This window comes from Sus scrofa, chromosome X, assembly GCF_054392235.1.
Source record: "Sus scrofa isolate SSC_HxYL_T2T_F1_AM1 chromosome X, Sscrofa_HxYL_maternal_Yorkshire_Landrace_v2.0, whole genome shotgun sequence".
Lineage (NCBI taxonomy): Eukaryota > Metazoa > Chordata > Mammalia > Artiodactyla > Suidae > Sus > Sus scrofa.
The window spans coordinates 71,605,813-71,621,202 of record NC_139401.1 but is presented as its reverse complement, the minus strand read 5'-3'; the positions used below and the strand labels follow the sequence as shown (position 1 = coordinate 71,621,202).

Genomic DNA, 15,390 nt, shown 5'->3' with positions numbered 1-15,390 from the left:
GTTTGTGGGTTTTTTTTTTTTGTTGTTGTTGTTGTTGTTTGTCTTTTTGCCATTTCTTGGGCTGCCCCCGCAGCATATGGAGGTTCCCAGGATAGGGGTTGAATTGGAGCTGTAGCTGCCAGCCTACGCCAGAGCTACAGCAGCAAAGGATCCAAGCTGCATCTGCATATTTGCCTGAATTTTGAATCAGGGTAATGCCAGTCTCATTGAATGAATTAGAAAATGTCCTCCTTTTTAGTTTTCTAGAATAGTTTGAGAAAATTTGGTATTAATTAGTTTTTAAATGTTTGGTAGAATTCACCAGGGGAGCCCATCTGGCCCTAGGCTCTGTTGGAAGTTTGATTCCTGATTCAATGTTTTTAACTAGTTTAGCAGTCTGTTTAGATTTTGTTTTCCTTCCTGAGTCTGTTCTGGTAGATTGTGTTTCTAGGAATTTTTCCATTTCATCTAGGCTATCCATTTTGTTGTATAATTGTTCATAGTATTCTTTCATTATTATTTTTGTATCTGTAAAGTTTCTAGTAATGTCCCCACTTTTATTTCAGATTTTAATAATTTCAGTCCTCTCTCTTTTTGTCTTAATCTGAGTAAAGATTTGTGAATTTTATTCTTTTCAAAGAACCAACTTTTGATTTTTTTTTTGATTTGCTCTTTTTCTTTTCTCTGTTTTTTTTATGTCTGCTCTAATATATTGTTTCCTTCTACCTACTAGCTTGGGTTTAGTTTCTTCCTCTTTCTCTACTTAAAAATTTTCTTTATTATAATTGATTTACAATGCTCTTTTTCTGATTTTTTAAAGTGTAAAGTTAAGTTCTTGATTTGTTATCTTATTTCCTTTATTTTATTTATTTTTCTTCTTTCCTTTTTAATGTATGTGTTTACCATACATTAAACACATACATTAAACTGTCTTAGCACTTCTTTTGCTGAATCCCAGAAGTTTCAGTATTCTATGTTTTTTTTTTAATATTTTTTTTTATTTTCCCACTGTACAGCAAGGGGTTCAGGTTATCCTTACATGTATACATTACAATTACATTTTTCCCCCACCCTTTCTTCTGTTGCAACATGAGTATCTAGACATAGTTCTCAATGCTATTCAGCAGGATCTCCTTGTAAATCTATATGTTTTTATTTTAATTTGTCTCAAGGTATTTTTTAGTGTCTGGTATCATTTCTTATTTGACCTATTGGTTATTTAAAAGTGTTTTATTTAATTTTTTTTTAGGGCCTCACCTGCAGCATCTGGAAGTTCCCAGGCTAGAGGTCAAATCAGAGCTAAAGCTGCTGGCCTATGGCACAGCCACAGCAATGCTGGATCCTTAACCCACTGGGTGAGGCCAGGGATCAAACTCACATCCTCATGGATACTAGTCAGGTTCGATATTGCTGCACTACCACAGGAACTCCCTTGTTTAATTTAATTTACATGTATTTACCTTTTTCTTACTGTCCTTCTGTTATTGATTTCTAGTTTCATTCCATTATGATTGGATAAGATAGTTTTTATGATTTCAGTGTCTTTTTGTGTGTGTGTGTGCCCTAACATATGGTCTTTCCTTGAGAAGTTCCATGTGCACTTCAGAAATTAGTGTCCTGCTATTGTTGAGCAGTTGTTCAAGTTCTCTATTTACTTATTGATCTTTAGATGGTTTGTTCCTATGCATTATTGAAAGTCGGGTGTGAAGTCTTCAAGCTAATATTGTAGAACAGTCTATTTCTCTTTTCAGTTCTGTCAGTGTTTGTTTCATGTAGTATGGGACTCTGTTTTTGGTATATTTATGTTTATGATTTTTTTTTTTTTGTCTTTTTGCTATTTTCTTTGGGCCGCTCCCGCGGCATATGGAGGTTCCCAGGCTAGGGGTCGAATCGGAGCTGTAGCTGCCAGCCTACGCCAGAGCCACAGCAACGCAGGATCCGAGCCACGTCTGCGACCTACACCACAGCTCACGGCAACGCCGGATCGTTAACCCACTGAGCAAGGGCTGGGACCAAACCTGCAACCTCATGGTTCCTAGTTGGATTCGTTAACCACTGCGCCACGACGGGAACTCCCTATGATTGTTATATCTTTCATTTAATTGATTTCTTCTGTCAATATATAATTTTTTGGCTCTTATAATTCTTTTTGACTTAAAGTCTGTTTGTCTCATGTTTGTATCATCATCTCAGTCTTCTTAGTTGGTATTTGCATGGAATATCTTTTTCCTTTCTTTCACTTTCAACCTCTTTGTATCTTGTGATCGAAAGTGAGTCTTTTGGAGTTCCTCCTGTAGTGCAGTGGGTTAAGGATCTGGTGTTGCCGCATCTGTAGTGTCTGTCACAGCTGTAGCGGCTCGGATTTGATCCTTGGCCCAGCAAGTTCGTATGACGTGGTGTTGTCAAAAAAGAAAAAAAAAAGTGAGTCTTTTGTAGACAAAATTAAGTACTGAGGAGTAGGGATTTCTTCATCTATTTTGCTAATTTTGTATGTCTTACTGCTTTTTTGCTCATCATTTCCGTCCCCCCTTTGTTGTTTAATTGATTTTTTGCCATGACACATTTTGATTTCCATCTCGTTTTTCTTTTGTGTATCATCTATAGATATTTTCTTTGTGGTTGTCATGGGATTACATATAACATCCTAAAGTCATAACAATGTAGTTTAAATTGAATGAACTTAATGTTCATCGTGTACAGAAATTTTAGTCTCATACAACCCCATTGCCCCGTATATTAGTCATGTCACAAATTTTGTTTTTATATATTTTATGCCCCAATAATACATGTTTGTAATTATTTTTTATGGTTTTGTCTTTTAAACTCTATAGTAAGTAAGCCTGGAGTTACAGACCAAAATTACAATAACACTGGGTTTTATATTTGCCCAGTATGTGTTTTTTCCATGTATCTTTAGTTCTTTATACATCTTTGAGTTACTACATAGCATTCTTTCATTTCAACCTGAAGGCTTCCCTTTAGCATTTCTTTCAAGGTAGGTCTATTTTTAATGAATTCTCTCAGTTTGAGAATGTCTTAATTTCCCCCTCTCTTTCGAAGGATACTTTTGTTTGATATAAAATTCTGAGCTGACAGTTATTTTCTTTCAATACTTTAAAATACATTATTGCACTGCATTCTGGCCTTGAAGTTTCTGATGAGAAATAAGCTGATAGTCTTACTGATGATCCCTTTATGTGATGTCACTTCTCTCTTGCTACTTTCAAGATTTTCTCCCTTTTTCTACTACATGGGTTTGATTATAATGTGCTTATTAATCTGTGTGTCTTTTTGCTTATCTCACTTCAACTTTGTTGTGCTTCTTAAATTTGCAGGTCCTTGTTTTTACCCAAACTTGGGGAGTTTTGGCTCTTTATTTCCTCAAATACCCTTTCTGCCTCTACTTTTCTTCTTCTTGGACTTTTATAATGTATATATTGATCTGCTTAATGGTGTCCTGTAAGTCTCTTGGCCTATCATTTTCCTTAATTCTTTTTCCTTTCTGCTCCTTAGACTTGATAATTTCAGTTGATCTCTTCATAGTTGATAATTCTTCTGCCTGCTCATATCTGGAGGCTTTTTAAATTTATTTCACTTATTGTCTTTTTCAGTTCCAGATTTTCTATTTTTTTTCTAATTTATGCATTTTGTTGATATTTCCATTTTGTGCATATGTTGTTTTCCCGATTTCTTTTAGATTTTATCTACAATTTCCTTTGGGTTTTTGAGCACATTTAAGATGGTTGCTTTAATGTCTGTTGGGAACTTCTCAGGGATGATTTTTGTTGTTTTATTTTGTTCTTTGAAATTGGCCATATTTTTCTGTTTCATTGTTCGGTTTGTGGGGTGTTTTTAATTGTAAATTGGACATTTGGCTATTATAATGTGATAATTGCAGATTAAGTTCTCTCCCTCCCCAAGGTTTTGTTCTTTAGTTATAGTAGTCTGATTGTTTTGAGACTCTCCTCATCTGTTTTTGGAAAATTTGTTTATTGTTTTGCCTCATTGCTGAAGGAAGGCCTGTTTCTTTCACTAATGTTCTATTAATGTTTTGGAAGATATTTCCTTGAATGCCTGACCTTTTCTAGTCTTTGCAGATTAGGGCTGTACTGGGACATTCATTCAATATTTACTAGGCTTGTAATGAAGCTAAGGATTCCTCTGAGGTTAAAACTTAGTCTTCTCAGCTTTTTTTCTGAACATGTATCTTACCTGGACATACACATGGCATTTTAAATTCTCCTATATATTTTGCTGTCCTAAATTCAAAAGATTCTCATCCTAGCTTCTTCTCTGGGCTTTAGGTGGTCAATTGTATGTTTCCACCTAGAATGTCTTGCTCCTGGCATCTGTGGGTTATAGTTGCCGTGTAGCTTTTTTGTTTGTTTGTTTTAAAGTACTTCTTTCTGTTTTTCCCACCAGAATTTCAAGCTGGGTGAAACAGTGACAAGAGTCTTATGTCATTCCTTCAGTTATCCTCAGGAAGATTAGAATGAAAATACACACACAGGAGTTCCCATCTGACTAAGTAACATAAGGTTGCGGGTTTGATCCCTGGCCTCGCTCGGTGGGTTAAGGATCTGGTGTTGCTGTGAGCTGTGGTGTAGGTCACAGACGTGGCTTAGATCCTGCGCTGCTGTGGCTGTGGCGTAAGCCAGCAGTTGTAGTTCCAATTTGACCCCTAGCCTGGGAACGTCTCTATGCCGCGAGTGTGGCCCTAAAAAGCAAAACACACACACATACAGAGAGAGAGAGAGAGAGAATAATTTGCAAATAAGTTCTGCTGTGTTTCTTCCACTTTGTCAACCAGGCTGCTTCTGTTTTAAGAATAAGACAGTCACCTTACCAGGAGATAGTGGGGTAAAGGCAAATAAAAAATACCATAGGTGTTCCCTTTGAGGCTCAGCGGTTAACGAACCTGACTAGGATCCATGAGGATGTGGGTTTGGTCCCTCACCTTGCTTAGTGGGTTAAGGATCTGGCATTGCTTTGAGCTGTGGTGTAGGCTGCAGACGTGGTTTGGATCCTGCATTGCTGTGTCTATGCCATAGGCTGGCAGCTACAGCTCTGATTTGACCTCTAGCCTGTGAACCTCCATATGCTGTGGGTGCGGCCTTTAAATAGCAAAAAACAAAACAAAACAAAACCCAAAAAAACCACAGAACTTTCCTACTATTTTGAAGATAGCTGTTTCATGACTGGATATTCACTTTGTTGATATAAACCTTTGACTGTTTTCCAGAACTCTGACAAAGTTGGTTCGGACAGTTTCTGATTTTTTTTTTTTTCTTTTTACAACTGCACCTGTGGCATATGGAAATTCCTGGGCTAGGGGTCGAATTGGAGCTGCAGCTGGGGCCTATGCCACAGCCATGGCAGCACCAGATCTTAGCCACATCTGTGACCTATGCCTCGGTTTACTGCAACACTGGATCCTTAACCCACTGAGTGAGGCTAAGGATCGAATCTGCATCCTAACAGAGACAACAGTGGGTCCTTAACCTGCTGAGCTAGATGGGGATCTCCCGTTTCTGATTTTTTAAGAAAAATTTTTCCCTCTCTCCCTTCCTTCCACCTTGCCTTCCTATTTCTATGTGGAAGTGAGAGCTTAGAGCTTCTTTGTCTTCCATTTTGTTGACATCTATCTTTCCCCTTCACTTTTGAAAGTTCTAATCTCTGGGTATAGAATTCTCAGTTATTAGTTTTTTCTTTCATCCATTTAAAGATGTTGCTTCTTTATGACGTTGTTTATAGTCTTTCTTATTTTTGTCCCCCCATGTATGTAATGTGTCCTTTTTTTTTTTCTTTTTGACTTTTTAGGGTCACACCAGTGACATATGGAGGTTCCCAGGCTAGGGGTTGAATCACAGCTGTCGCCACCAGCCTATGCCACAGCCACAGCAATGCCAGATCCAAGCTGTGTCTGTGACAGCTCATGGCAGTGCTGGATCCTTAACCCACTGAGCAAGGCCAGGGATTGAACCTGCATCATCATGGATACTAGTCAGATTCATTTCTCCTGAGCCATGACAGGAACTCTGTCCTTTTTTCTTTTTAAAAAAGATTTGATATTGGGATTCCCTCATGGCTCAGCAGTTTAAGGATCTGGCATTGTCACTGCTGTGGCTCTGTTGACAGTTGTGGCACAGGTTCTCTCCCTGGCCCGGGAACTTCTGCATGTTTTGGTTGTGTCCAAAAAACAAGATTAGATATTTTTTTTTTTTTTTGTCTTTTTGCCATTTCTTGGGCCGCTCCCGCGGCATATGGAGGTTCCCAGGCTAGGCGTCGAATCGGAGCTGTAGCTGCCAGCCTACGCCAGAGCCACAGCAACGCGGGATCCGAGCCGCGTCTGCAACCTCCACCACAGCTCACGGCAACGCCGGATCGTTAACCCACTGAGCAAGTGCAGGGACCGAACCCGCAACCTCATGGTTCCTAGTCGGATTCGTTAACCACTGCGCCACGACGGGAACTCCAAGATTAGATATTTTAATGATTTTTTTAAAGAGTTTGTATCACTAACCTTCAGGAATTTTTTTTTTTTTTTTAGTTTTGATCCTAGTTGGTGTTCCTTTAACTTGTTATATCTGTGGGTTTATAGTTTCCATCAAATTTTTTGAACATTTTAACCATTATTTTTTCAGATAAGTTTTTCTATGCTTTTCCTCAATGGGCCTGTATTTACATATGTAGTAGACTGCTAGATATTGTTCCTCTGGTTGCTTCATTTTTCCCACTCTGTATTTCATTTTAGTTACTTTCTCTTGCTTTATCTTCAAGCAAGATCTTTCTCATTCAGTGAGCTTTTCATATTAGATACTTTTTGTTTTGTTTCTTTATTGTCTGTAGGAATTCTATTTGGCTTTTATATCTTATTTCTTTTCCCACTATGTTCATGTTTTTCTTTTTAGCATGGGAAGACATTTTATAGGTATGTGTCCTATGGCAGTAATCAAGGAGGAATAGGACCCTCCTTGTTCAAGGGTTTTGCTTCTCTCAGGTATCAGTGTCCTATTCATGCCTGTTATCCAAAGTCTGAAAGTATTTGTTTCATGTATTTTATCTACTTTTCCAATTGATTACAGCAGGAGGGTAAATTTAGTCCTTTATACTCGATCATGCAGCATGGTCCTTAATCTTCATCAGCAGAAATTGGGCTCTAATGGGTCTTCTGCTCAGTACCTAACCAAGTTGAAATTAAGATGTTAGAACTTCAATTTTCATCTAAGACTTTCTGTCCTTTTCTAGCTCTTATGTTGGCAGAATTCAGTTCCTTGTAATTGTAGTAATGAGGTCCTTAGCTACTAGACACTTCTTTCCACAACGTGGCAGTTTGCCTTTCTTCGAGAACAGTAAGAGAGCATCTCTTATACTTGAGTTTTTTAAAGGGATTACCTTGATTAGGTGTGGCCCAGTAGGAGAATCCCCCTTTTATTAAACCAAACCCAACCAATTGGTGACCCAGTCACTAAATATAGAATGATACCATGTTTACAGATCTCAACAGCACTCAATGGGATGAGATTATACAGGGTGTTTACACCAGGGGGTGTAAATCTTGGAGTCTATTTTAGGATTTTTCCTACCGCACCTTGCACACAGGACAAACTTTAGAGAAAGTTTTCCATTCTCACTAATCGCTTTGCCCTAGCAACGTGAAGCTGGGATACATCCAAGTTAGAACACAATAAAAATTTAGTGAATATTAGTATATGTCCTATATTTTGTATTTTTTGCCTTATTTAATCTCCACAGCAACCACATGGGGGTTGTTTATAATCTATCCTAGTTTGCATGTGAGGAAACCAAGAGAGTTTAAGTAACTTGTTGAATTGGAGCTGGAATCTAAATGGCCTGTGCTATTTATTTATTTATTTTTGTCTTTTTTTTTTTTTTTTTGCCTTTTCTAGGGTCATTTCCCGTGCGGCATATGGAGGTTCCCAGGCTAGGGGTCCAATTGGAGTTGTAGCCGCCAGCCTACGCCAGAGCCACAGCAACACAGGATCTGAGCCTTGTCTGTGGCCTACACCACAGCTCACAGCAACGCCGGATCCTTAACCCACTGAGCAAGGCCAGGGATTGAACCTGCAATCTCATGATTCCTAGTCGGATTCATTAACCACTGAGCCACAACGGGAACTCTGGCCTGTGCTATTTATACCCACCATACTGTCTTCTAGTATTAATCTTGATTTATATATAATTTCAGTTTTATTTAAGTACAGTATCTATTCAGGTGATTTATTACAAATTTGTGACTTAATTATGCTTTTAAAAAGAGTGAGTGTCCTTTTAAAGAGATATTCTAAAACATTAAAGCTGAAATAACATGCTTGCTTGTGTTTGCTTCAAAATCATTTATGAGATCTGAGGAGTTGGGGAGTGGATGGGAGGCTATCAGTGAAACAAAATTGGCTGGAAGTTGCTAATTTTAAAAGCTGAATAATAGGTAATGGCTCATTATGCTATTCTGTCTACTTTGTGTTTGAAATTTTCTGTAATGAATGTCAACTAACCCATTCATTCCTAGTTACAGTTCTAAAGAAGAAAAAAAATACTAAAATTTTATTCCTTAAGCATCATAATATCTGTAGTTTAAAAATCACAAATCTTTATTGATTTTAGTGGAACCATAAAACATTTTGCACAAGGATTTCCTTTATTACAGTAATATTGCATAGTGGTTAAGAGCATAGATTCTGGAGCCTAATCCTCTGGGTATAAATCTTAGTATTATGATACTTAATGATTGTATGACCTTCTGTAAGTTATTTAACTTTTTTTTATTGGTAAAATGGCAATAATTGTACATACTTTATACAGCTCTTGAGTATACTATGTAACAGATTGCCTTCAGGATATATGTAGGCATGTGTGTTCATATGTATTATATTCAAGTTTTCTTTTAAATAAGAAACTTGAGATAATTGTTTCCCTTTTGTAGTTAGAGAGTATTATATATTCTTGCCATGCTTTTGAGCCTATAGTTCTCAAACCAGTGTTTCTAAAAGGTTTTCCCTTTCACAACACATATTTACAGTGTTTTTTTTTTTTGCGGGGGTTGGGGGACTGTGGCATGTGGAAGTTCCCGGGCCATGGATTGAAGCTGCGCCACAGCAGTGACAATGCCAGATCCTTAACCTGCTGAGCTGCCAGGGAACTCTTACAGTGTTTTTTGGTGGGAGTCTTTTGGAATCTTTGGTGGGACAGTTCTTGATTGGGACTATCTTACACATTGTAGAACATGTATATTTACATTCCTCAATGCTTACATTAAATAACACTCCTGACTAGTCATTGTGATAACCACAAGTGCCCTTGTACATTTTCACATGTCCTTTAGAATAGAACCATCCCCATTTGGGAATCATGTATCTATTCAAAATTTTTTTTTATTTCAAAGGTTTTATATTTTTCATTCTTTTTATATTCAGATTTTAATGGTAGAATGTTAATAGTGATGCTGCAGATTTAGAGCACTACTTTTCTCACAGGTCTGCCTATCATGTGTTGAGGTTGAAGGTGAGAACTGGTGAACTAAATTACTAAATGATGAACTAATGTCTTTTGGAGCTTTTTGATTTTGGAGAACATGTAAACTTGGGATCTGTCCTTGTCTTACTGAACCAAAATATTGGATGTGTGATGCAGAAGTAGATGTATCTATGTTTTGGAAAATTTCCCTTAGTAAGATTCATATTCCCACTATTGCTTGAAAGATTTCCATGACCTTAACTGTTTATAATTCCCTTTCTTGAAGGTGATAGAAATTGAAGATGCTTCACCCACCAAGTGTCCAATAACAACCAAGTTGGTTTTAGATGAAGATGAAGAAACCAAAGAACCTTTAGTGCAGGTTCATAGAAATATGGTTATCAAATTGAAACCTCATCAAGTAGATGGTAAGAAACTATTAGATGATTAAAGAATTTTTAATTAAAATTTATATTTAACCAATATTTGGTTTCTCCCATGTGCCTTATGTTCCACTAAATAGTGGAGTTAATTTTATTGGTGAGCAAAAAAAAACATGATCTCTGTGGAGTTCCCGTCATGGCTCAGTGGTTAACGAATCTGACTAGGAACCATGAGGTTGTGGGTTCGATCCCTGCCCTTGCTCAGTGGGTTAAGGACCTGGCGTTGCCGTGAGCTGGGGTGTAGGTTGCAGACGTGGCTCGGATCCCATGTTGCTGTGGCTCTGGTGTAGGCCGGTGGCTACAGCTCCAATTAGACCCCTAGCCTGGGAACCTCCATATGCCGTGGGAGTGGCCCTAGAAAAGGCAAAAAGACAAAAAAATAAAAATAAAAAAAATATGATCCCTACCCTTATGGGGTGCATAAGCAAATGATGAAAAACAAAATTGAATGATTGCAAAGAAAATGGGTGTTATAAAAGAGGAAGTATGTGCCACTCACAAATGGGTATATATAGCAAGTGGATTTCACCTATCTGCAATGGTTAGCAAAGGGCAGCTGTGGGATGGGGAGAACTACAGTTAGCTAGAAGCCTTCTTTAGGAAATGCTTTTTCAAGTACGTTTGTTAATCATATTCCCTACATTGGTTTTGGAAAGATACCAAATTATCCCTATCTTGTGCTTTGTCAGAGTGGAGTCAGTAAGTTAATTTTGAGTGTGTATGTGAATAAATTCATAAGGGAAATTCTGTAGTTTAACTTTTTAGGTAGCAAGCCCCCTTGTTCAGTTTTTAGTGTTGAATAAAGGGAGAAATGATTAATTTTGGGGGTGGGGTGGTTTATTTTTTGTTTTTGTTTTTTCCTGATTGACTCAATAAAACTTAAAGTATATTTGGTAGGAATCTATTCCTCTTTGGTTAAAGCTTCTATTTTAGATTATTCATATATCTCTTTGGACCAGCCCAAGGAATGGAGAAGGTCTTCTGTGATAGCTTAGATGAGTGAAAGAAATTTACCCTGTGGTGTCCTTGTGCTTGCTATCTTTTTTTCTAGTTAACCTTAGTAGGGATTAAAAGAAAATCTTATTTACATTTAAGAGATTTTTCTCTCTCTCTTCTTAAAAAAATCTGTTTCTTAGAAGCTTTGATAATGCTGTTGATGTGCTTATGAAGGAAGGGTTTCTTTTTTTTTTTTTTTTTTTTTTTTTTGTCTTTTTGCCTTTTCTAGGGCGGTACCCTTGGCACGTGGAGGTTCCCAGGCTAGGGGTTGAATCGGAGCTGGAGCTGGAGCTGGAGCTGCTGGCCTATGCCAGAGCCACAGCAATGCAGGATCCGAGCCGTGTCTGCCACCTACGCCATGGCTCACGGCAACTCTGGATCCTTAACCCGCTGAGCAAGGCCAGGGATTGAACCCGCAACCTCATGGTTCCTAGTCGGATTCGTTAACCACTGAGCCACGACGGGAACTCCGTTTTTTTTTTTTTTTTTTTTTTTAACTTGGGCCTTTAAGTGGAACTTAATGAAGCTCTCATTTTTAGGTGTTCAGTTTATGTGGGATTGCTGCTGTGAGTCTGTAAAAAAAACAAAGAAATCTCCAGGTTCAGGATGCATTCTTGCCCACTGCATGGGCCTTGGTAAGACTTTACAGGTAAGAACATGAAGGTATTATTCTTGTGCATTCATTAATTCAAGAATATATCTTGGATTTTTGTGACCCAGGGACATTTACAGGGGCTAGAGATAAAGCAATAAACAAGAATAACAAAATTTCTTCTTCAAGAAGCTTATATTCTGGTGGGAGAGAGAGATTTTAATAAATCAAAACAAGAAATATGTACTTTTAGATAATAAATGTTAAGAATAGAGAGGGAAAATATGTTTTAGGAAGTGGTATTTGAACCATAGCGATTCTAATGAAGTGAAGGAATGTGGTTAGGCATAACTGCAAAGATTGTGAAGTAGTCATGAACTTCCTTTACAACTTTTTAACAGTCTGTGATTCTTTGGTAATAAGAATATAATATATTTTCACTATTAAAATACTACACTTCTGAATGTAGGAAGACTGCAAGGAGTTTGTAGCAGAGATGCGAAATCAGTGAATATATATATATATCTTAATACATATTATATGTATATAATTTCAAACCATAAGACAACTATTATAGATTGAATATATCAGAGCACTTTACAATGGAAAAATATTCTATAACACAATTCTCTTCTAAGTGGGCAGTGGTATTTTTCTTAAGATTGTAGGGACATTCTCAGGAACTAGGAACTTGGGACTTAGTAGCTGTGTTGGTGTGGTTACTTATATTCATTTTATTGTTGTTATTGATCATAGAGTCATGGAGCTTTAGAGTTATAAGGACCTTATATATCATCTAGTGGAACTCCTTCTTTTTGTGTGTTATATCTCTTTCCCTGTAATTTGCCTGGTTTGGAAATTTTGACCTTTGGTTGGTTGCTTTATTGTTTAAATCAAAAAACTCCCAACTATTAAATTGTAAATTTCCTCAATAACTTTTTTTCAGATATTTAAATGAAGGCGGTAACTTAATTTGTTTTCTTATAGGTGGTAAGTTTTCTTCATACAGTTCTTTTGTGTGACAAGTTGGATTTCAGCACAGCTTTAGTGGTTTGTCCTCTTAATACTGCTTTGAATTGGATGAATGAATTTGAGAAGTGGCAAGAGGGATTAAAAGATGATGAGAAACTTGAGGTATCATATTTTAAATGTTTTCTATTATCAAGACAACTGCATGAAATTCATATAGTAAAGGAAAAGATTTGTAATGACCATTGATGCATATTTCAGTGGACATATTTAGTATTCATACATTCTTACCTTTAAAAATCTTTATTTTCCCACACAAGGTCTCTGAATTAGCAACTGTGAAACGTCCTCAAGAGAGAAGCTACATGCTGCAGAGGTGGCAAGAAGACGGTGGTGTTATGATCATAGGCTATGAGATGTACAGAAATCTTGCTCAAGGAAGGAATGTGAAGAGTAGGAAACTTAAAGAAATATTTAACAAAGCTTTGGTTGATCCAGGTAAGGTGTTAACAGGCACTGAGATAAGGAAGCAAGTTGGATGAAATGTGTGCTTATATTTTATTTAATAAATACTAATTGAGCAACTACTAAGTAGCTGGGTTTTGTTTCATTTATCCTTCAGTTTTTTTGCCTCTTTTTGTTTCTTAATTTCATTAAGATGAAATCACCTTTAATATTGGCAGGTGTTCATAGTTCACTTGCTGAGTCTGGAAGTGTTTGAGGATTTCAGGGTAGACCTTGTAAACAATTAAAATTGCACCAGGTACTTATGTCACAATTGCAGATTCTTCTGTCTGAATATTAGACAGTTATAAGAGCTCTCTCTCTGAAAACAGTTCGTAGATTTCTTTCCCAACTTTACGTCATTAGAAGACTCGTTTAATTTTTTTCCCCTGGCTTTTAAATGGTCATCACTATGGAAGGGTAGTATTTGCAATGCTGTCAAGCCTTATGACAGTAATCCTCATGATACAAGATCCAAATATTTGATCCTTATTTGCCACTTGGAAAAGCAGCAAGTTTTACTATCTGCAAAACTAATATTTAGTTATTTGTATTCTACATTTTTTCCTCTTCAAGCTTTATCTTGTCATATCTAATTATTTTAAGATGCTGTTGATGCTTTAGATATTTATTGAGAAATTCTGATTTTTCACTGCCAAAATAACAGTATTATTTAGAATCCATGGCTTTGCCCCCGTTTATTTTTTTATTTTTTTAATCTTTTTAGTTTTTATGTTCGCACCTGCGGCATCTGGAAGTTCCCAGGATAGGGGTTGAATCAGAGCTGCAGCTGCCAGCCTATGCCACAGCCACAATGATACGGGATTTGAGCCACGTCGGCAACCTACACCACAGCTTGTGGCAATGCCGGATCCTTAACTCACTGAGCGAGGCCAGGTATTGAACCTACAACCTCATGGATACTAGTCGGGCTCATTACCGCTGTGCCACAATGGAAACTCCCCCCTTTCTATTTTTAATTTTTAATTTTATTTTTTAGCTTTTTTAGGTTTAACCAAGAAGTAGAATTGTAACATACTTAAAGTGTACAATGTGATAATTCGATATATGTATACATTGTGAAAGGATATCCCCCTTTCTATTATTCATTATCTCACATAGTTTTCTTTTTCTTTCCTTTTTTTTTTCATTTTATGGCCACATCTGTGGCATATGGACGTTCTTGGGCCAGGGGTCAAATCAGAGCTGCAGCTGGGATGTATCCCATAGCCATGGCAACACTGGGTCAGAACTGCATCTGTGACCTACACTGCAGCTTGAGGCAATGCTGGATCCTTAACTCACTGAGCAAGGCCAGAGATTGAACCCAGATCCTCACAGAGACAGTGTTGGGTCCTTAACCCACTGAACCACAATAAGAACTTCAGTTTTCTTTCTCTCTCTCGCTTTTTTTTGTCTGAACATTTATGCTCTACTCTTGTAGCAGATTACAGTTCTATAATACATTGTTATAAGCTACAGTCACCATATTATTTATAAATTATATCCTCAGACCTTATCAATCTTATAAGTGAAAATTTGTATCCCTTTCTCTCTTTTTTTAAAAGATAATGATGTAATTAACATGTACCAAAGTAACTGGCCTTATAAATGTTAAGGCCTAAATAATTATCATTTCTTATGATTAAAATAATTGTCTGATAGTCCTGTGGTTGTTTTGCTGTCGGAGAACTGTAAGCTGGTGAATAATGTAGCATGTTTTTCATAGGTTTCTTTAGAACAGTTTAAAACAAGTTTCAGATGCATAATGTGATTTGTTCATGAGGAAATAGTTAGAAATTAAAGCTCATAACATGAAGAGTAACATTTGTTATTTCCATGTACCATTTAGTGACGTGTATAAAAACATTTTAGAATGCTTTTTTTGTTTATCAAAAAATTGAAATGATAGTAAAGAAAGCTACCATTTACCCTACACTCAAATCCACCACCATTCATCTTATTGCCATGGTAGATTTGTCAAAACTAAGAAATTGATAGATCGTTAACTAAGCTCCAAACTGTATTTGAATTTTACTTGTTTAATATTACTGTCCATTTTCTGTTCTAGGATCCCATGTAGTATCACATTGCTTTGTCATGTGTCCACAGTTTCCTCTGGTTTATGACAGTTTCTTAATCTTTCTCTTACTTTCTGTTATCTTGTCAGTCAGAGTAATGTTCAAGTAGCCTGTAGGATGTTCGGTAGTCTTTGTTGTTTTTTTAGGATTAAACTGGGGTTATAAATTTTCGAAATAATATACCAGAGGTATAGTACCCTTCTTCTAACATTAAATCAGGTAAATTAGATCCACATACATAAATCACTAGTGATATTAACATTTATCACTTGGTTAAGGTAGTGTTTGCCATGTTTCTTTGCTGTAGAGTTACTATTTTCACCTGTCTATTCTTTGGCAGTCAGTCACTACA

The 15,390-nt window shown here is 36.9% G+C and overlaps 1 protein-coding gene across 24 annotated transcripts in view; it reads left to right on the top strand.

The window, feature by feature from the left end:
• Positions 1 to 15,390, top strand: part of ATRX (ATRX chromatin remodeler) — a 288,606-nt gene that overhangs the window by 160,159 nt on the left and 113,057 nt on the right. For all 24 annotated transcript variants that reach the window (XM_085008437.1, XM_085008445.1, XM_021080085.2 and 21 more), the window contains 4 exons: positions 9,740 to 9,881; positions 11,432 to 11,541; positions 12,472 to 12,618; positions 12,774 to 12,951. In XM_085008437.1, the coding sequence (XP_084864563.1) occupies positions 9,740 to 9,881; positions 11,432 to 11,541; positions 12,472 to 12,618; positions 12,774 to 12,951 (577 nt within the window). The remainder of the gene's footprint in view (positions 1 to 9,739; positions 9,882 to 11,431; positions 11,542 to 12,471; positions 12,619 to 12,773; positions 12,952 to 15,390) is intronic.